The sequence below is a fragment of the Myxocyprinus asiaticus genome, chromosome 22, assembly GCF_019703515.2.
Source record: "Myxocyprinus asiaticus isolate MX2 ecotype Aquarium Trade chromosome 22, UBuf_Myxa_2, whole genome shotgun sequence".
NCBI classification, from domain to species: Eukaryota; Metazoa; Chordata; class Actinopteri; order Cypriniformes; family Catostomidae; genus Myxocyprinus; species Myxocyprinus asiaticus.
In genome coordinates, this window is record NC_059365.1 from 12,729,526 (window position 1) to 12,751,958 (window position 22,433).

At 40.1% G+C, this 22,433-nt stretch overlaps 1 protein-coding gene across 1 annotated transcript in view; it reads right to left on the minus strand.

Annotated features, from left to right (window-relative positions):
- LOC127413108 (slit homolog 3 protein-like) overlaps positions 1-1,675 on the minus strand; it is a 210,496-nt gene extending 208,821 nt beyond the window's left edge. Inside the window, exon 1 of the mRNA XM_051649976.1 lies at positions 1,079-1,675. Coding sequence (XP_051505936.1) covers positions 1,079-1,239 — 161 coding nt within the window. The 5' untranslated portion in view covers positions 1,240-1,675. The remainder of the gene's footprint in view (positions 1-1,078) is intronic.
- Positions 1,676-22,433: the final 20,758 nt, after the last annotated feature.

Consider the following 22,433-nt stretch of genomic DNA (forward strand, 5'->3'; position numbering starts at 1 on the left):
GGATGAATCAGTCATATCAGTATTGCAATGCAGCGCACAGCATTCAGATGTGTACACAAATATCAAGAGGCATTAACAACTGAACACACTCATTTGTAACAATCAGAGAAATGTTATTTATATGAAAAGCTTTCACTGCAAACTCTAAAATTCTCAACTAGGAAAAAATAAGAAAGTTCTTCACGTAGGAGACTATTTATGCTATGAGTTATTGTATGCTAAAACAAAAAAGCAACATTACTTGACTTGAAACTCCCCAAACTCTCAAATTAATTCAAAATGCTGAATCTAAACTGGGAAATAAGGAAATTATTTATGCGTTAAACTATTTATGATATGAATTGTACGTTTATTTGACTTTAAACATTTCAAACATTGAAATTATTACAAAATCCGGCATCTAAACTAGGAAATAATAAAATGATTCATGTATGAGACTATTTATGAGATATGATCTTAAGTTCAAACACAAAAGTAATGTTACTTAAAATGTTACAGCCTACCTTTGCAAAAAAAAAAAAAAGAAAGAAAGAAAAAAGAAAAGACTTTGTCCCATACTTTGTCCCATAAAGTTTTGAATTTGAGTTTTGACATTTTGAACACCAGGTTTAATCTACATTTGTGTACTCTAAAGACTAATTACACTTAAAAAAAAAAAAAAAAAAAAAGAAAAACCCTGAATGGTTGAATCTCACCAGTGTTAATTCAATATGCTGACCACCTCATTAATTGAACTATGGTAGCATGAAATTAACAAATTTTATATTTTTGTCCCATCACCTTTACACTAAAAAAACTACATAATACTATAATACTAAAGAACTAGGCTACATGTAATTACTGTTTAATTACGTTGTAATTTCTTGTAACTACATTGTTATTATAAGTACAATATTTAATTTAAGTAACATGCAATTTGTATAACATGTATAATGAGGTGTTACCAAGTTTAGTAGCCTATAGACCCCGGAAAAAACGTAATTATCTCGCGACGTTGTGTCGCTGCATGAACTGAGACGCTGCTGCTGTCATTTCTATGTTGTTGGTGGTAAGATAACACAATAACCTGCGTACTTACAGTCTTTCGGCATTCCTCGGGATTCCCCTGGGTACAGTCCTGAAGCCTTGACCCTGACAATCCACATGAGAGCCTGAACAACTGCACTTATGCGGGCATCCATTCACAGAGACACAGCACAGCAACAGAGCCAATATTCCCCAAGACTTCACCCACCGCATGATATATATCCTCTGATAGCAGCCTTATATCAATATAAAAAAATAATAAAACAAACTAATGTTTAGGCTATATCAAAAACAAAAGTAGTTCGTGTCTTATCCACAGGCAATCAAGTCGCGAGCGCAAAATTCTCCATGTAAGACAAGGAAAAAATAAAACAGTGCGAGTACAAAGTACTACATATATAGTTCCAACTTTGAAAACTTCTAAAAATACATCGGAGCAAAGCGTTGCTCATTCAGATGTAGAGTTGCATGTCTCCACACCATTGAAACACATGAAAGTTGGGAACGCACACCACTGACTTGAACATTAAAGTCCCAGGGAAATCCTCCAAAACGCATTCAAATGTCCAAAGTGATTCCCTTTCATTTTTCTGCAATTCCGCTTTTTTAGGTCCAGCATGCAAATCCTCATTGATAGTGATTGAGAAACTTCAGCGGAGCTCGTACCTACTTGATTTCCAGCCCCCAAACTCTGCGCTCCGCACTCCTACTGGCTCATCCGAGTGATGTCATTCAGGGATATTTGGGTTCTCAAGTCGAGGAGAAGTTTTTGGGACTGCTTCAAATAACTCAGCTCAGCCCACACAAAATGCTCGTTAAGTCTGAGGGATGAACACAAAGTTATCAATTAGAAACCTCAGTGCTAAAAGAGGAGACACGCTTGTCATCGGCACTTTAAGAGACAGAAAGCCAGACGGCTTTATAAGACGAGACATAAAAATAAGACAAATATGATTTTTTACCATGTAGCAGTTCAAATTTTCATTCGAAATAATGTTTAAAGTAGCTAATTACTGCACATGTGCCTACTTATATATATATATAATTAAAATAAAGCTGCTAAATAAAAATATTTTTTTTTTTACTGAGACTATATTCAAATATATCATCCAATAATATACAAACTACAGAAATGCCCTAAATGTATATATTTCTGAATGGAAACATTTGAGTCCTGTCACTCTTTAAATACTTTGACATTACTCTCTCTCTCTCTCTCTCTCTCTCTCTCTCTCTCTCTCTCTCTCTCTCTCTCTCTCTCTCACTCTCTCTCTCTCTCACTCTCTCTCTCTATGATTTTTGATCCTCATTTTGCAGTCGTAGTGCCCCCGTCTGGTGAGAAACTTGTTCTAACTTTAATCTTAATTCCAAGACATCTCTCATCTATGATAAGGTGATTAGTATAGTTAGGGTTTAATTAGGTTAAATTATGCCTTCTTTTTCATGCCAGATATGTTTCTTTGCATATGCATGTATAATATTATGTTTGCATGTTTTATATGTAAGAAAATACAAACAATAAGGATTTCTATAAAGAATGCATCAAAGACATTAAAATGCATGACAAGTACAGTTTTCTTTCTGTGTTGACATATTTCCTATTGAAATAGGGCATTTCCTATTTAACATATCAAAGGGCTTGTCCCTTTTTCTTTTTTTTTTTTTTTTTTAAATAGCCAATATTACTTCAGAGACATCATATGCTACTTGCTAGTCGATTGTATTATAGGGAGGTAAATTTGCATTCTAGATAGCATTTTATTGGACAAAAATATCAGTGAAGTGCAACATGAGCCGTCAATATTTTTAGTCCTTTTTCCTAGAAGAGAAAAAAAACTGTACAATTTTAAATGCATGTACAGTATCTGCTAAAGATTAGTTTGGTCAACTTTTAAGTGTACACTAGCATATAAATGTAAATACTATTAGTAATTTCAAATTATAAAAAAAATAGTTTACTCAACTTAATCTTAAATTTTTACTATTCTTACTTGTTTTAATTAAGTTACCATTACTCCTTGTAAATCCTAAAGTTGTCATTAATAAAAACATTTAAGTGGTCCTAATTAAACATTTCTTGAAATGTCACATTTTGGAATCATAACTCAAATACATAAGTTATTTAAACTTTGGCTTCGATTACTACTAACTCAAAAAGTACAAAATTGCAGCTTGTGTGGAATACCCATAAACCCTTGCATTTGAATAAATTATGTTTGTTTGGTCAAAACAATATGTGTCACGAATCCCGCCTCTGTGGTTCCTCCCGCTCACCACCAGAGGGCTCCATCACCTGAGCACTGACTCTAATTCCCCGGACTCCATTACCCATGATCCCCGTATCTGGCACTGATTACCTCCACACCTGTTCCCTATCTACCTAGCTATTTAAGACGTGCTCTCACTCTCATACCTTGCGAAGTCTTGTTTTGCCCTGGCTGACATTTCTGAGCGTTATATATATATATATATATATATATATATATATATATATATATATATATATATATATATATATATATATATATATAATTGCCTAACATGTGTTTGACCCTGGACAGTTTACTCATTGCTGCTTGCCTATTGTTTCTGCTTCGTGACCCTGGATATAACCTGCTATTGCCTGCCGCCTGCCCTGATCTCTTGCCTGTTTTGTGATTATCTCTCTGATTTACCTTAGATACTACTATTGCTGGTGATTGACCCCTGCCTGTCTGTATTACTTCTTCTGCTATTAATAAAGCTGCATATGGATCCCAACTCTGCTGACTCCTCATTACAGAAGACTTCGCCAAACACTGATCCAGCGGCTTTTCTGCAACTAACCACTGAGATCTCAGCTCAAGTGAACATACTGGCCGTACACCACCAACAACTCGACTGGCTAACATCATTAACAGAGGAGCTTGTTAAGACACTGCAAAACCTCCTTTTACCCACGGCAAACCCTCCAGCTCCTCCATCGAACCCAGTGGCATACCCAGCTTCATCTAACACACTCACCGTTAACCCACACCTCGCTTTTCCTGAGAAATTCGATGGGTCACCTGCCAAATGTAAGGGATTTCTGCCCAACAATCCACACTATATCCCATAGATGAGAGCCGCATTTCCTTTGTTTGTTCACTGCTTACCGGTAAGGCATTGGATTGGGCAACAGCAGTGTAGAACGATGACCGATCAACATTCCCTTCATTCAGTTGCTTCCTCCAATGATTTCATGCAGTGTTTGAACATCCAGTAGGAGGCAAAGATGCCGGAGATCAGCTGCTTTCTCTTCAGCAGGGTAATGTCCCCGCCGCAGAATACACTCTCACCTTCCTTACACCCGCTGCTCAAACAGTGTGGGTTGAGGATACTTTGAAGCTGCTATTTCGGAAAGGACTGAACTTACAGCTTCAATCTGAGCTGGCTTGTCATGATGAGGGAAAGACTTTGGATCAGTTTATTGAATTAACCATCTGCACTGTTAACCTCCTCTGAGCACGAAGACCCTCCAGCACTCTTGTACATCACCCTACTGCTTCATATAACCCGAGTGAATCTGAGCCCATGCACATTGTACACACTCATCTTACCTCTGAAGAGAGAAATCGTCGCGTAAGGCAACACCTGTGTCTGTATTGTGGTCAAGCTGGTCACTTACGGATTTCCTGCCCAGTCCAACCATCTCAGCATTGCCCTACTACGGTGAGTTCCTGTAGTTCATTAACCCGCTCTACTTCATGTGTTGAATTGCCAGTTATTCTAACATTTTCTGGGAGATCTGTAATTGCAACAGCTATGCTGGACTCGGGAGCAGCGGGAAACTTCATCGACAAGGAATTCGCCAGATCTCATATTCCGCTTAAACTCTGTGACTCTCTTTTGGCAGTGGCAGCATTAGACGGACACCCCCTTGGTGATGGTCATGTTCATTACACCACCAAAGATATTATTCTACAAGTTGGAGCACTGCACACAGAAACCATTCGCCTGTATATCATCCCATCGCCTCATTATTCAGTAATCTTAGGACTACCTTGGCTGCAGAAACACAACCCTCATATTTCTTGGAGCGAACAGCAAATTACTCAGTGGTCCAACACCTGCATCTCCAGTTGCTTAAAACCCATCTCTCCGAGGACCATTAGAGCTGCTGCTGTTCAAGTAGAACCACTACAGTTCCCAACCTACCTCCTGAGTACTTTGACCTAGTTGAAGCCTTCAGCAAAACCAAAGCCTCGCAACTTCCTCCTCACCATTCCAGTGGCTGTGCCATAGGGTTACTACCTGGTTCCTCACCTCCATGAGGCAGAATCTTTCCACTGTCCCAGCCTGAGTCCGAGGCTATGAAGTCATACATTGAGGAGGAACATTCCAAGGGATTTATCAGACCTTCAACCTCACCAGCATCAGCCGGATTCTTCTTCATGGGTAAGGAGGAAGATGGGCTTCGCCCATGCGTCAATTATCGTGGTCTTAATGAAATCACTGTCAAATTTCGCTACCCCCTGCCTCTGGTTCCAGCTACCCTCGAACAACTCAGAATAGCCAAGCACTTCACCAAACTCGATCTACGCAGTGCTTACAATCTTATCTGCATTTGTGAGGGGGACGAGTGGAAGACAGCTTTTTCCACCAGCACAGGGCACTATGAATACCGGGTCATGCCGTTCGGATTGGTCAATAGTCCATCTGTATTCCAGGCCTTCATCAATGATGTCTTCCGAGACTTGCTGAATCAAGGGGTAATCATATATATCGATGACATCCTCATCTACTCTAACACTTCCAAGGATCATGTCAAGCACGTTCGAGCTGTCCTGCAACGTCTCATCACCCATCAACTGTACGCCAGAGAAATATGAGTTCCATCAAACATCGGTATCATTTCTAGGCTATGTCATCAGCCCAGAGGGCATGGCTATGGATGACAGCAAGGTAAGAGCAGTTTTGAAATGGCCGCAACCAACTACGATAAAGGAATTGCAACATTTCCTGGGTTTTGTTAATTTTTACAGGCGCTTCATTAGAGGGTTCAGTACTGTGGCCGCGTCTCTGATGTCGATGCTAAAGAAGAGGGGCTCTCGGCTCTCCTGGTCCGCAGCTGCTCTCCAATCCTTCCAGGATCTGAAAGTACGTTTCACCACTGCACCCATCCTTCACCACCCAGACCCTGATCGCCCATTCATTGTCGAAGTAGACACCTCTAACACTGGTATCGGAGCCATCCTCTCCCAGCGGTATGGTACACCTCCTAAACTCTTCCCATGTGCCTTTTTCTCAGGCACACTCTGCTCCGCTGAACAGAACTAGGATGTCAGGAATCGAGAACTATTAGCTATGAAAGCAGCATTCGATGAATGGCTCATTGGCTGGAGGGAGCTAAACATCCTTTCCTCATCTTGACTGATCATCAAAACCTAGAGTACTTACGTACAGCAAAGAGACTCAACTAAGATGGGCGCTATTCTTCACACACTTCAACTTCAGTCACATATCGCCCGGTTCTAAAAACGTCAAGGCTGACGCTCTCTCTTGTCAATATGAATACTCACTTCAAGCTCCAACCGAGAAACCCATCATACCACCCACACTGATCATCGCTCCGGTGCAATGGGATATTATGACAGAAATAACCAACACCCATTCCAATGATCCACCACCTCCCGACTGCCCTCCTGACAGAACCTATGTCCCATTCTCATTACAGCCTCTACCCATACCTCAACGTCCATGGTCCTATATCGCCATAGATTTCGTCACGGATCTTACTATTTCTCAGGGTCACACCACCATTCTCACGGTAGTAGAACGCTTCTCTAAGGCTTGCCGTTTAATCCCTTTATCTAAGCTGCCTACTGCCTTTGAAACTGCTGAACATCTATGTAACTACGTATTCAGATACTATGGTCTACCTGAAGACATTTTTTTCGATCGTGGGCCTCAGTTCACCTCCCATTTATGGACAGCTTTCTTCCAACAACTGAACATAAATGTCAGCCTAACTTCTGGGTACCATCCACAATCCAACGGCCAAACTGAGCGCATGAATCAAGAGTTGACCCGCTTTCTCAGAACCTACTGCAATCAGAATCAGTCTGACTGGAGCCGCTATCTACTCTGCGCCGAATATGCCCAGAATTCTCTCCATAAGCCATCAACCGGTCTAACTCCCTTCAGTGTGTTCTTGGTTTTCAGCCTCCCTTATTCCCCTGGTCAGGGGAGCCTACGGACCTGCCTGCCATCAATGACTGGCTCCTTAGAAGCAAAGCCACCTGGGACCAGGCACACATCCATCTTCAACGTGCCGTCAGAAGGCAAGAGGAACAAGCTAATCATCATCGTTGCCCCAATCCTGAATACAACCCCAGTCAATGAGTCTGGCTCTCCACTCGTGATCTACGACTTCATCTACCATGCATCAAACTCAATCCCAGGTACGTTAGCCCTTTCAAAATACTCAGACAGATTACTTCTGTATCATACCGCCTTGCCTTGCCCCCCACTTATCGCATTTCTCCCACTTTCCATGTCTCCTTGCTCAAGCCCGCTGTTCATCCGAGAGGGGAGGAGGAGGAGGTTGGGGACCAGGGACCTCCACCATCATCGTGGATGGCAAGAAGGTCTATCAGGTGCAAGATCTCCTGGACTCCAGGCGCCGGGGGAGGACACTACAATACCTTGTGGACTGGAAGGTGTATGGTGCAGAGGAAAGGTCCTGGATTAATTCTGAGGATATTCTTGACCCCACACTCATTGCAGAGTTCCATAGGACTCACCCGCATAGACCTGCCCCTCGACCTTGAGGAAGACCCTAGCGTCACTTGCCTCCTCGCGTCAGGAGCCGCTCGCGGGGGGGGGGGCTCTGTTAACGAATTCCGCCTCTGTGGTTCCTCCCACTCACCACCAGAGGGCTCCATCACCTGAGCATTAACTCTAATTCCCCGGACTCCATTTTCCATGATCCCCGTATCTGGCACTGATTACCTCCACACCTGTTCCCTATTTACTAAGCTATTTAAGACACACTCTCATGCTCATAACTTACGAAGTCTTGTTTTGCCCTGGCTGACATTTCTGAGCGTTATATATATATATTGCCTAAACTGTGTTTGACCCTGGACTGTTTACCCTGTTTTGACCCATTGCTGCCTGCCTATTGGTTCTGCTTCGTGACCCTGGGTATAACCTGTTATTGCCTGCCACCTGCCCTGATCTCGTGCCTGTTTTGTGATTATCTCTCTGATTTACCTTGGATACTACTATTGCTGGTGATTGACCCCTGCCTGTCTGTATTACTTCTTCTGCTATTAAGAAAGCTGCACATATAACTCTGCTGACTCCTCATTACAATGGGACTTATGTAGTAAAATATTTTATTTATTTATTTATTTTTATGTATTTAGTTTTAATTCTTATGACTATTGTTGTTGTTTTGTTGTAGCTGGATAATAATTGAGATTTTTCACCATCAAGGTAATTAGTGTTACCTCTGAAGTTGGAGCCTGTTAAGTTTAAGCCATTCTTCATTACTCAATTGTACTTTACACAAGTGCAGATTTATGTGCACTATGATGTACTGAGTAGAGTCCAGTGTGCCATATGGTTAACCTGGAGTCTAGTCATAATTTCCCTTATACTTTATAAGACATGTTATAACCTCATTTAAATAATTACATCAAAACAACAGTACTTTAACCATAGATGAGTTAAGCTTACTTGTAACTAATTAACATTACTTAAATTAAGTTCAGTTTACTTGAGCCAAATAAGTATGTTTACTTAGAAAAAGCATGCAAACTGATTGCTTGAAAAATCTAAGTAAGGTCAACTAATTCAATTTTACAGTGTGGCTTCAAAGCTATAACAGACATGGACTAAAATGCACAAAACTCCCATTTGATGGATCCTTTAAAGTATAAGTAATTGAAGTGTTAAATTATGCGATGAGGAAAATTACACTGAGGAGCTCTGCAGGCTTGATAAACAGTCAATAGAAGAAAAACAGATGTGAAAGTGTAGGACTTTACTCGATAATGTTTTTTAATGCTGTGTCTTGACCCTTGTGGCACACACAGAAAGAATACTTGTTTAACACTCTGAGTAGATTAAATCAACTCCCATCTGCCAGGTTAATTCACTTACATTATTCCTACTGAAAGCAAAGTGAGGTGCATTAACGCCGGCTGGGAGACTTCAGGTACATATGTGCGTGAGGTTAAGCTGCAAAACATATGCTTTACACTTCCTTTAATGCACACACACATGGCCGCGAGTCCATAAATCTGTGATTTGTGTCAATAAGGGTGATGTGCCAGATTTACAGACTTCTTTATTCTATTCATTGTTCACGTCAGGAGTGAGGAATGTCAAGAGAGCTTCCACCTGTGGAACACTGTGGAGAATGAGCGTGCTGGGGGAGCAATACTCTACATGTGTCTGAGTTGTCTATCAGTTCCTTTCGGGTCAAATATTCAATCAAAAAACTCTTACCCACAGAGTGACCCCCAAACAGCCGTACGGCACTCTAGAGCACAAACAGGCAATACGGCAGCAGAAGCATTTCTGTTTTAGACACTCAAATGTATGTCTTCATTAAGACAGGGTATTATGTTGTTATCTTTTTTATTCTCTGCTGACCGCTGAGCTAGATTGTAGACAGGATGCTTGGGCGACTTTTAAAGGGATGGTTCACTCAAAAAATAAAATTCTGTGATAATTTACTCACCCTCATGTTGTTCCAACCCTGAATGACTTTGTTTCTTAATACAAAAGATGTTAGGAAGTGTATGGAAAAAAGGATGCAGTGAAAGTGAGTGGTGTCTGAAACTAACATACTGCCGAGCATCTTATTTGTGTTCCATGGGTGAAAGAAAGTAGTTTAAAACAACATGAGGGTGTGTAAATGATGAGTACATTTTGGGTGTACTATTCCTTTAGAGTTGAGAAAAAAGCATATGCCCTTATGCATCACATTTTCAGACAAAGATTTTTTAAACAAATACTCATAACGTGTTTAAAAACTGCCCATAACACATTACAAATACATCATAATGTGTTAGTAAAATAGATTGTGACTGCAATCTTTCATCACCACTTGGCTGCGCTGAAAAACACTGAAAAAAATTTAAAAGGTTACTTCTCAAATGCATGACCTGCAATTTCATTGAACTACAAATTGTAGTGAAATATGCACTATAAATGTCAAAACAAGGGATCTTATTTGTAAAACTATATGAGTTTTGTGAGTTAAGGCTGGTCAGTTGACATTATACTGACCTTTCCATTTTATGTATTGCACCCAATGGAAATCAAATGGCCAGATTACTGAAAAACTTGGCGTGGATGGTGTAGACCAGCACCTCTGGTAAGGAAGGGAAGGGAAAGGGCTCGCCAAAGACCTGTCTGAGGAAAAAAAAATCCATTAGCATACCATGAGACATGAAACTTCTTTTTAATGGAACACTTGAACATAAAGAGAAATTCAAACTTTTCAGCAATTACGTAAATCTCCCAATCTATCTTGGGGGGGGGGGGGGCTGTCTCATATAGATTTTCCTTCAGTCTATATATTCTCTTTTTTTGTCAAATTGTATGCATTTTACATTGTCTTCCTACTCTGTGGTTTTGTAACTGAGAAGAGCAGGGAAGGATTTCTCATCTTCTTGGGTGGAAATTTCCTCCCTTCCTCACAGACAGGACTGAGAAACACAGTCAAACATTTAATTCCACAGCAAAATTTACTTTATGGGTTACAGATTCCCACTTTTGTCCTGTTTGTAGCCAAGCCAATGGTTGTTAACCAACATTATGGATTTTAATTCTTTCCCACAAGTGATGGGCAAATGGAAAATTAATGGGAAGTTGCTTAAGTCTCCCAGGCATCCGTTTGTGTTGTTGTCTGGCACCTCTGTGAACTGGTGCTGGGTGATAATTGGAATGAGGGCCTCCCCTGTAGAATCCTGATGTCTGCACAGTGGCCAATTCAAACAGAGGCCCATGTTTCCTATATGTGAGCCTCTAGAGCCGGCTGTCTGTGTGCCCATGAGGCAGAAAGTCCTGCTTCTGCCACATAGAACTGCTAATTACATGCACATTGTTTTAGCTTGTAGAAACCAGGCGGTTAGGAGAGAGCTTAGGAGGTGGAGAGTTGTGACAGGGGCCTGCCAGCAACAACAGCCTGGGGTCCCCCGGACACACGCTGTGTCCCTGTTTCAGACAGCCAGAAATGCTCAGTTCAGGTCGTACATTAAAACCAAAGAACAGTAAACATTTTTATCGGTGTGTGTGCTCTTTTTGATTTCTGTCCTTCTGATTTAGCAAACAAACACATGGAATAAACTATCGCCAGATGTTGCCACAGCCCTTGTCGAATGATTTGTTTGTAATTCTACAAGCCCACATTCCATGGGAACTGCTAAAGCCCTGCAGACATCATTGGTTATGCCAAACCTGAGGCAGTTTTTTTAACAAGAGTTGATCTTTGACCTGGCTCTGATGTCAGAATTTGCTACATTTGATGTCAAGACTTGAGTCGCAAACATTCCTACGGAATCTTTCATTCCCTCCTTTTCAATTACTCACGGCTGGCAGTCAAAAGAATGTTTAAAACAGTCTGTGTCCTGCGTAATGCTGCTCAACATAAACAATGGGAATGAAAATCAATGGAAGAATTCCAACAATAACATCCAAGCTCAGAATTCCTCCTCATTCCAGTTGTAGGAAATATGAAATTAGATGGGCTCAGAGCTACAATCAGAAAGGTTTTTATAATGTGCAAGTGGTTAATATGGCTGATCTTATTCAGCGAATGGAATGAGGAATGGATGGGTGGGAGGTAGGATCTATCTTGTGCCCTTCCGCTCCTCGTGCCTCTATCAGGATAAGCCGATAAACAGTTCCATATGTGGGGCTAACCCTGACGCTACAATATAAGACTTTTTCCCTCGATATGACTGGAAGATTGATGATCCAATTTACTAGGGAGTTATCATGGACCCAAATACTCAAATGAGCAGAGTGGAGCGGCCAGCTGTTGGCTCTTCTGCTTCAGTTTTTCCTTCGGCCGGAATTTCATCTGCATACAGGGAGATGGAGAGGTAATGTTTGTGTGGTCAGGCGCACGTCTCATGGTGCAGTTGATAAACTTTACACCCCTCCCTGTGACTGTTCCCAGAGCCTCCCTCAGGGCCAGACAAATATCCATCTAAGGGAATATGGCTTTTGTGATGGGATGATTATAGGGTGAACTTACGTAGAGATCTTAGCAAGAAGCTAATGTTCTCACTCATCTCCACATCCATTAATCTAATCAAATGCAAAAACAACACCCCACAAAAAACAAATACATTTTTTGTCTGGACATTTCCAACTGTGACTTCATAGTCCTAAGACTGACACATAGTAGAGCTGTCACTCATTATTACGATACTCCTTGGACAAACTGCACTGCCCGAGCTGCTTTTGTGGTTCACTAATAATCTGCAATTAACACCAACCTCTGAGATCACCATCCTGATTGAGTCCAGCACATGCGGGCCATATGCCATATGCACTGATCTCCACCTCCTCCAGCACTACAACTTGAAGCTGTTTACATATGGATGCCCTACTAGCACTCATTAGACTTTCAATAGGGAGGATTTAGAAAATTTTGGGTCGAACTTGTTGTGTTGAAAAATTAAGCCAGGAGCAACCGTTAGCGATTGTACATTGGAGAGCAATTTGTAGACAATACAGCCAGGCCCGTAGACACTGCAGCCTTCTGTCTTCATGAGACTGCGGTCGACAGAGCTGACCTTGCACTGGCCAGCATCCATCTCTCATAGAACTGTGATTGCCTGATAGTCTGTTTTTTATTCTCTCTAGAAATTCTGTCTGACCAGAAATTGTTATTAATTGTCACATCTTTGCTAAGTCTATCACTTTCCTCTTTGGCTGGCCTCACCATTTCCTCCCCAACTGGTTTTTTGTTTTTGTTTTCAGAGAACCGAAACGAAGCCAACTGCAACACAAATGGACCTTTAGAGGGTTTCACAAATTTAAATCAAAGAAACAACATTTTTGGCGAGGTACAAAAGGGGTGTGCAGAACAAATCATTGAGAATGAGCAAGGTTTGAAATCCCCTGCAAGGCATTTTAATTAACCCGATCTGAAAAAGTGATTTTTGTCTGTGAGAGAATGGCAACAGGAGAGAGGGCTAAGAGGTCTCTGTTGGTAGCAGTGAGAGGTTGGTTAAAAAAGCTTCACAGTTCAGAGAGGGTAAAATCACACAAAGACTCAACAAGGCTGAACAATGACCTCTTTTCTCGCTCAGACTTTTGTCAACATGAGAAAATTAGAAATGCTGCGCATTATGAGGAGAACCTTGGAAGGTGGAGGTTGAATGCCAATCGCTTTTTCATTGACAGGAGAGTTTAGCAGCTGTGTTGCTGTTTACTTTGAATAGGCTGGAAATGCCTTGAGTGGCCGGGGCCCAAAGAAAACAATGTTCAGCTCTGAACTGGCAGTGGGAATTCAATCCCTCAGCAAGCAAGCGGGCCACAGTCTGACATGGGCACCGAAGCTCTGGCTAAATCAAGCCTGTTATTATGTTTACAGCGGCTCCACTTTACAAAGAGGGGGGAAAACAGATGAGAGAAAAAGGCTGAGCTGAGCAAACGCAACACTGTGTGGTGAATAAAATGACTGGGGTAGGAGTCCAGTCCATAAAACCGCAATTGTGCACCACTGAAGCAATAGTCTTGAGGCTGATTGAACCAGATCGCTTGGCCTACTTCGGGACACTGTGTGGGGATCACAGTGCTTTTGCAACTTTCTTTGGAAACTACAGTGAACACAGCTCTTTAACAATGGCACTAGTGTTGGGAGGCATATGTGGAAACAGGAATTTGACTGGATTCCATAGGATGTTAAATGTGCCAATTCGCTGTGAGTGCTCCAAGTGTGGCTTATAAAAGAAGCCCCATTGCTCTGAATGGGCTAGATATGCTTTTGATTATTGTTGGTGTGATCTACAGGGCCGATTTCATTCATTTATTTCACCTGCCTAAATATACTGTATGCCTGGTATGCTGTGTGCTGCTACTGCTTTGGTCAGATATGATGGGTTTGCTTTTCTCTTTTTCTCTGTCTCTCTCCCTGTCTTTGTCTTTCTTGAGTGGGGACACCCTCTCAGTTGGCCATGCTTTGACAAATCCAAAGAGTGTGTAAATAATCTCTTTCAACCAACTTGGATGATTCATAATGAAAACAAACAATCCTCTTAGAATTCTTGGACTGGTTTTGTTTAACTTGGAATGACAAGAGATGCTCAGGAAAAGAAAAATAGGTGTAAGGGGCCAAACTTTCAACATGACAACTATGAGTAGGGGCATGCCCTCCCATCTGTCTGCCTGTCTATCTAGATAGCTTTTTTGGCCTTTGTGCCAATTGCATTTACAGCACATAAGAAAGAGGACAAGAAATGATAGGGAAAAGAGGGTGAAATGGAATAAGGAAATGTTGCAAGCCAGATTTGAACTAATGTCGCCTGTTTGAGGTGTCACCATTTGCTTGCATAATGAAAACATTCTTGTCATACCGTTCTCACCTCAGCTCAGAGGATTCAGTCTAAGGCTCAGCAATCTTTGGATTTATCATGTGTTTAACCACAATATGTTTTATTATTCCTTTAAATATATTGCAGTCATACTGATATTTTAGATCTCCTAAATCAACCCCACCCCTAAACCTTACCACTTTTAAACAATCAAAAACATGTAACAAGCAGGTAAATCAAGTAGCAATAATTGTAGTTACAATACAGATATTATATTAACCTGTAACCCCACCCCTACATCTAAACATAACCAGTTCTCAACAATATAAGACATAACAAGCATGTACAAGTACAGTCACAATAGTTAATTCCAAAAAATAACAAAAAAGCATACATCTGGCGATAGTTTTTATAGTTCATTTAAAGTTTTCTGAAGCCATACAATGGCTCTATGTTAGGAACATAGTGAAACTGAAGCTTTTAATAGCTGTAGATCTTAGTAAATATACACCCAAACATTAGCATAATGCAATCGGTCACAATATATGCAAGAGCCAAGGACACTCCTTGAAAAGAGTATGGGTGTATCCCTGGTGTCCTGGCCAGATTCCCCCATTGGCCCTTATCAATCATGGCTTTCTAATAATCCCCATCCATTAATTGACTGTATCACTCTACTCTCTCCTCTCCACCAATAGCTGGTGTGTGGTGAGTGTACTGGTGCACTATGGCTGCTGTTGCATCATCCAGGTGGATGCTGCACACTGGTGGTGGTTGAGGAGAGTCCCCTTGTTCACTGTGTAAAGTGCTTTGAGTGTAGTGTCAGAAAAGTGCTATATAAATGTAATGTTCATTCATTCAAAGGCAATGAAGGCTAGAATTTAGATCAGTTCTTCACACAAAGCAATCACATAGCCTCAGAAGATTAATTTTAAAATGTAGCCTTGGGTCTAATATTGAAATCCACTGAAATGATTTGAATATGGCATCAGAGTGACATTTAAAATACGAACCAAGAGCAATGTTTTGCTGGTGCAGACAAAAAGTCGCAATATAAACATATCGTTGGTATGAGCAACACAGCTCAATGTGTCGGACCATGTGCACTAACTGCTAACTCAAGGCTCCAACAGCTATCTGGCATTTGATCCCCTTCTCAATGCAGAGAAGGAAAAAGTCACAGTAAGAAATTGAGGCTCTACAATCACATTTCCACATGTCACTTTGTCCAAGTTGAAAGAGGGGCCAGCACAAAATTGCTCTTTCCATGTTTTTACTGCCAGTTCCACTCAGGTCCTCTGCAGACTCATGGCAAAACTGCAGAGGGATATGGAGCTTAAAGAGACACTCGTTTAACGCCCAGCTGTCATTCACTAGTTCCTGAAATAACACTGTCCTCCCTGATCTGCAGAGTGGCCCTAATAAGTATGCTATCCCAAATAGCATTGCTTTGAGTGATGGATGTGACTTGCCAAAGGAAGAAACGCATTCACTGGGTGCAAATGCCAAAGAGAGGGATAAGTATTAGTCTACAGTATATTAAAAAAAGCTTGCAAAGGTTTCTCAGAACTTATGTAAAAGATTCATAGTGCTGTTTCAGCAGAAAGTGAGTGAAATCTATGACAGATTGAGGTGATGTTGTCCATAGTTTCGGTCAAAGTGTTGATTAAATGAAGAACAGTGTATCAAATTCATGTCAAGTCATTTTAATTTGTATAGCGCTTTTCACAGTACACATAATTTCAAAGCAGCTTTACAGAAAATCATGTTGTAATACAAGTCTTGTATTAACTGAGTAGATTTTTTTATTTTTTATGAATCACTATTTAATTTAAGTCATTTAATCACCGTTATGTTGTACCCAAAGTGTATTACTTTCTTTCTTCCATGGAACATAAAAAAATAGATTTTTAGATAAGTTAGAAAGAATGTTAGCCTCAGTCACCATTCACTGTCATTGTATGGAAAAAGATGCAATGAATGTGAACAGTGACAGAATCTGTCATTCCACGGAATAGGGAAAGTCATACAGGTTCATGATCTCAAGTACAGAATGGAAAATGACTCTAAAAATTGCTGTCGCGTGGCTACATATTACTAGGCACTCGGCCCTAAACCTGTTATGCTAGCTTGCGTGTGTGTAGCGGGCAGTGATGGAGTGTGAGACTATTGCAATGTGTATTTATACAGCACACATACCAAGGAGTGAAACTGGCCCACCTACTCACACTCTGGCAGAGTGACAAACCACAACAATTAGCCTCCTACACTTATCAGGGAGGCCACGGCAACACAAGCCACAATGGTGGCACCAAAAATGAGTCAGGTGTAGATGGAGGTCACGTGGTGATGAATGACAGCGTGGCTCCTGGTCTGTGCCAAACTGGGGTGGTTTATCAGTAACAGTTTAGATAACCCTGCCCAAAAGACAAGCATAACTGGTCACCTTATGTTGAGTTTAACTACCAAGAATGAGTAGAGAAGCTAGCACACTGCAAAGGGACCTTTTTTATATAATCTTTATATAATTGCTGTTTATCACTATATTCTGATTCAGCTATATGAAATAGGGTGTTTTCTAGGGTGTTTTTTATCAGTGTATATTAAGTATTAAGTGACAGATAATGGATATAAGATTGAAATCATACATCAGCATGGACCACAGTCCAGAACTGCACCGAAGCGAGCATGTTTGTTGGCCGGCTGCTGTTGTTTTTCAAACATGAAGCAGCGGTGTATTCCGGTTGCATTTGGTGAGGCTGTTCTGTTTAGATGGCGACAATCTTCTTCTTGACGTGCATCTGACCATAAATGGAATAACACAACGGCTTGTTAAAAAACTGAAGACATGATGTAAACCAAAAACTCAGTCATATCAACTCTATTTTTGATCTACTTAACATCAAGTTTCTGGAATTTACACCAACATGGTTTACCGGTGTAACGCCATCATGACAATGGAGTTGAAATACTGGATAACTTTACACAGACAAGGTTAGTAAGTGATTTTATCATACAAGAGTCATGTTAAAACATATTATTCCTAAGTATTGTGGCTATCCTTTTAAAAACAGTGCTTATATGTTTTGTGTATCGGACCTGCTTACTTTCACTGTAGGCTATGTGCCTTACTGTACGCGATTTGTTTTGTTTTTTAGAAAAAGAGGGATGAGTCTAAATTATTTTCTGTGGCAGTCAACATTATGCCACAAATACTGTCAATAGAGTTTAACTAAACCCAAAACACTCCTTATAAGAATAAATATATATGAATTATTGTAAAGTCTTAAAGCAGTGCTGGTTTTGATGGTAATGTCTGCTCTGAGTGCTGTTCTCACTTCTCAAAAGTTTGAACAAAATATCCAAATCTTTTTGCAGATTTGCAAAAATCTTTAGTGAGCCCCCCTGCGTTGCATACCTTGCATATATGGTTTTTGCGCCTCTGGGTTCAGCCATATCTGCCTGTTGTGTGTGTGTTTTTGGAAGTATGTCTTGACCTCCTCCCATTTTCCCTCTTCCCATCCACACAATACCTACCCATATATTTACATATTTTCCCCGCCCATTTGGAGAGTCGTTTCTTAGTCTGAGGTGTGAAAAATTGGGGATCAACTAGGTGGGTTTTGTGACCCTTTAACACTTACAAAAATTAACCATGGTTGTACTATAGTAGTATTATAGTAACTGTAGTAACCATGGTTAATTTTGTGGTTACTTTGGTTTTACTACAAATACCATGGTTAAACGATGGGAATGTCACCCTAATTAAATATATAACTATCAGGCGATAATATTGAATTCTGTAATAAGAATTTCTGTTTGCTGAATTCAATAATATCATCCGATTTTTATATATCTTAAAAAAAAAATATATAATCTTCTTTAAATAGCTTCAATGTAGTTTAGCTAGTTTCGAAGTAGCTTCCCCAACACTGTGAAACTCACCCTCATGTTGTTCCAAATCCGTATGACATTCTTTTGTCTGTAGAACACAAAAGGTGAATTTTTGAAGAACATCCTAGCAACTCTTTGTCAATTTAATGACAGCACTGCAAATAAATAAATAAAATTGCCAATGTGGAGAAAAAATAAACTTAATTGGAAGAGAAAACAAGTTTATTTTTCTTTGCCCATTCCCATAGCCCATTTCTTGTTTTAAATCTCACTGAATTGTGTTTTATTTCAATGAAAACAAGACTTTATATTGTATGTCATCTTGTTTTAATGAGGTTTAAATATTTTTACTTGTAAAAAGAAAAACTACTGAGAAAATTATTATTATTATTTTCCAGTGAATTAATCAGGACTGAGGCTGTCATGCTTCAAAATGACAAAAAAGCACTTCTGAAGCCATATGATGGAAGCCATATGATAGCTTTGTGAAGCCATATTTACTTTCTTCTGAAGCCATATGATAGCTTTGTGTGAGGAACATAGCAAAATATAGTTGGTTATCCACTGATCATCTTTTTTCATTTTTGGGTGAATGATCCCTTTTACTGTTCAGGAGCTCTTGGCCACTTTAGCCCAGATCTTCTATAACATTCTGGATCCCCCACACGATGACATCAGTGATTTAGAGTTGCAGCCTGGTCAAGGTTACAGTCATGTTAATTACACTTGGCCGTATCAATGCGAGTGTGGTCTCTGGTCTGTAAATGGGATACTGCCCATAAAGTCATAGAGTCGGAGGTAACGACTGTTTCTGGGGTTTGCCATCTTTCCAAATTATGTAAATGATAAATCAGTGACAAACCAGGAGACAGCTGCACAGCCAGACAGCATGCTTACAAATCTTGAAAGAAAATGCAGATAAATCCTGCTGTATTGCGACATTACGAAGATTAATGACCTTCAAAGCATAAAGGTTAATTGTGCACCAACGATTCTTTTTCTCAACAATTCAAAGTGTTATCCTGTGTTTATGTGCAAGGTTATATACATGTACAGTAGCTTTGTGAGGCGCTGTAAACAGAGATATATAGTGGGATGGGCAGTGTTTCATTGGATTCATTTGGGTTCATAAGACTTTGAGCAGATTCAGAACCAGTGAAACATTATTGTATTACTCCCTAATAAAAGTAACTAAATATGCTACATTGTTGCATTATCCACCACATTAATTCTTAACTTAATGCATTCATTATAATTAGAGCATTGCTTTGTCGCATCGTCACATGTACTATGTTGGCCTACATGACAAAGTTATGGGTAAGGGAGATGTTTTCTTGTATTTCTAAATAATAATAATAAAAAAAAAGAAAGAAATTCTGGGGGAAAAAACTATATATATATATATATATATATATATATATATATATATATATATATATATATATATATATATATATATATATATATTACACACAGTAATGTGTTACCCAAACACACACATGCTTCCAACTACACTTTCTCATTATCTCTGTTTTGTCAAGTCAAGTAATTTTTATTTGTATAGCACTTTTCACAACACAATTAGTTTTAAAGCAGCTTTACATAAAATTATGCTGTAAGGTCTGTTTTGTCTTAAAAGTCCTCATTAAGCAGTTTAAATGAAAAACGAGATTAAAAAATCATGCCTTAAAAATTATTTGTATTTAGACCCCAGAAAAGCCAAAGGCAACTGTGGCAAAGAACCCAAAACTCCATAAGATGTTAGTTAAGATGGGGTCACATTTAAATATGGGCATATAAATGGGAATCTGTGCGATCATTAACTTCGGTGGCGAAGAATTTCCCCTCATGAATTTCACGTGGAGTTCCAAATTTGGTGAACTTAGACAGGCGTATTCACCACATTGACCATTAGGAAGTTGCTTGGTTTGACAGTGACCTCTGTGTGGGCGTAGTTACACTGAATATTCACAAAAGAAAAGGATATCATTTTAGCCGCGAGTTTCATTTTAATTTAATTTCCCAGAGTATAAAGTGCAGCATTGGCTGCTTGGCAATTAGTTTTTTGCAGATTTCACATGCACTCAACATCCTCCCATGCCTTCTTCGTCTGCAGAATTGTGCTGGGCTAAGGTAAATGTGGCCGCACAATTAATGGAGAAAAAAAAACCTTGGGAGAAAAAACCATCAGGCTAGACTGGAGCTGGATTTGGCAGGCTCTGGTAACCTTGGTATTTGTATCCCAAAGTATGAGATAGGAAAACAAACAGAATAATATAAGCATAGATGCCATTCACTAAATTTTAAAGCAGAGTTATAGAATATGATAAGTGTTTACTGTTCTGGCTGACATGACTAATGCAATGCATAACTATGTGTTGAGGTATAAATGATCAACTATGGGTTGAGCTGTATGCCTGGCCAAAGAGATGAGTTTTTAGTCTAGACTTAAACTGAGGGAGTGCGTCTGAGTCCCGAACAAAGCTGAGATGGCTATTCCACATTTTAGGAGCCAAATAGGAAAAGCATTTACCTCCTTTTGTGTATTTTGATATTCTAGGCACTATCAATAGGAATTTTGCAATTGTAGTGAATGTGATGGATTATAGCACAATAGCTCGCTTAAGTACTGAGGAGCTAGATATTTCAAAGCTTTGTAAGTAATTAGCAGAAAAAACTTAACAGGTAGCCAATGTAGTGATGAGAAAATTAGGCTGGCATGATCATAATTCTTGGCTCTAGTCAGCATTCTAGCTGCTGCATTTTGAACTAACCGAAGTTGCTTGTAAGGAATACTATGAGATACTGTCTTCTGAGGTGCTGTGGCAGACATTTGCATACTTCCAATTTTCTTTCTGATGGCCACAATTTTAAAGTTGTGAACTACTACTGTGCTGCAAAGGAACATCTGATTCAGTTGAAGCTTTGTTCCCTGTCAATTTAGCCATGTTACTTAATAAATACGTAGGATTGTTGTGATAATTTTCTATCGGTTTGCTCAAATTTGCAGACCAGGCAGCTTTTTGAGGCTGTCTAGAAACACAATCCTTCCATGCACCGCGAAAAACCTCTAATTTTGTACTCTACCACTTGCATTACATTCTCACTTTGTTTCCACATTTACTCTTTATTTCCCTCCAGAATATCAAATAACAATTGGAGCTCCCTATAATCTTCACATATCCTCATTTTCACCAGCTTAGGTGTGTATTGACATTTTGAATGTGATGTTATGAATGTAGTTTGTGTTTATCCCATTGAATATATTGCTATTGTGCTATAATATTATTATAATAAATATGCTGAAATCCCCACAAAATTTAGGGTCCACCTCATAATATCTGTCTGAAGAAAAGAAAATGCAGGGATTGACAGGCAGAGTTGCTTTTGATTAGTGTGAAAGGCATCGAAAGGCAGATTGAATGGATCAGTGGCTAATAGCGAATGCCCCTCACAGGCTGAGCAGAGGAAGATGAGAGGGGCTTAGTAGGCACATGAACCCCGGGCTAGTCTAATGTGAGCAGGGCTTTCTGCAAGGTCTCTGCCAGACCTTCACTGAGCCTCAGCCTAGCCAAGTCATTTTCTCGGCCTTCCTGCTTTCGCCATGCATCTCTCTGGCTTCTTGATCACCGCTGAGCTTATTTAAAGCTTCAGCTTCTCTGCATTTCCTGTCCTTTATCTCAATCTGCACTTCTTACTAAAGACTTCCCTGGCCTGGCCGGGGCAGGTGCTTCTCATTTTGTGGCTTTGAAGTGGGAGTGGCGAGGGAGGGGAAATGGTGGATCAATGATAAGCCTTCTTTCTCCTGCCACAGACCTATTCCCACTGATCCCCATTACCGGCATGGCGTGGAGTACAAGGGAGGGAACATGAGCCCAGCCTGCTGCTTGCCATCGAGACCCCTCCATGCTGATGGATAGAACTGCGTATCAAAGAAAAGAGTCTGCACAGAATGAAAACGCATCTGTTAAAGATGCCCTATTATGC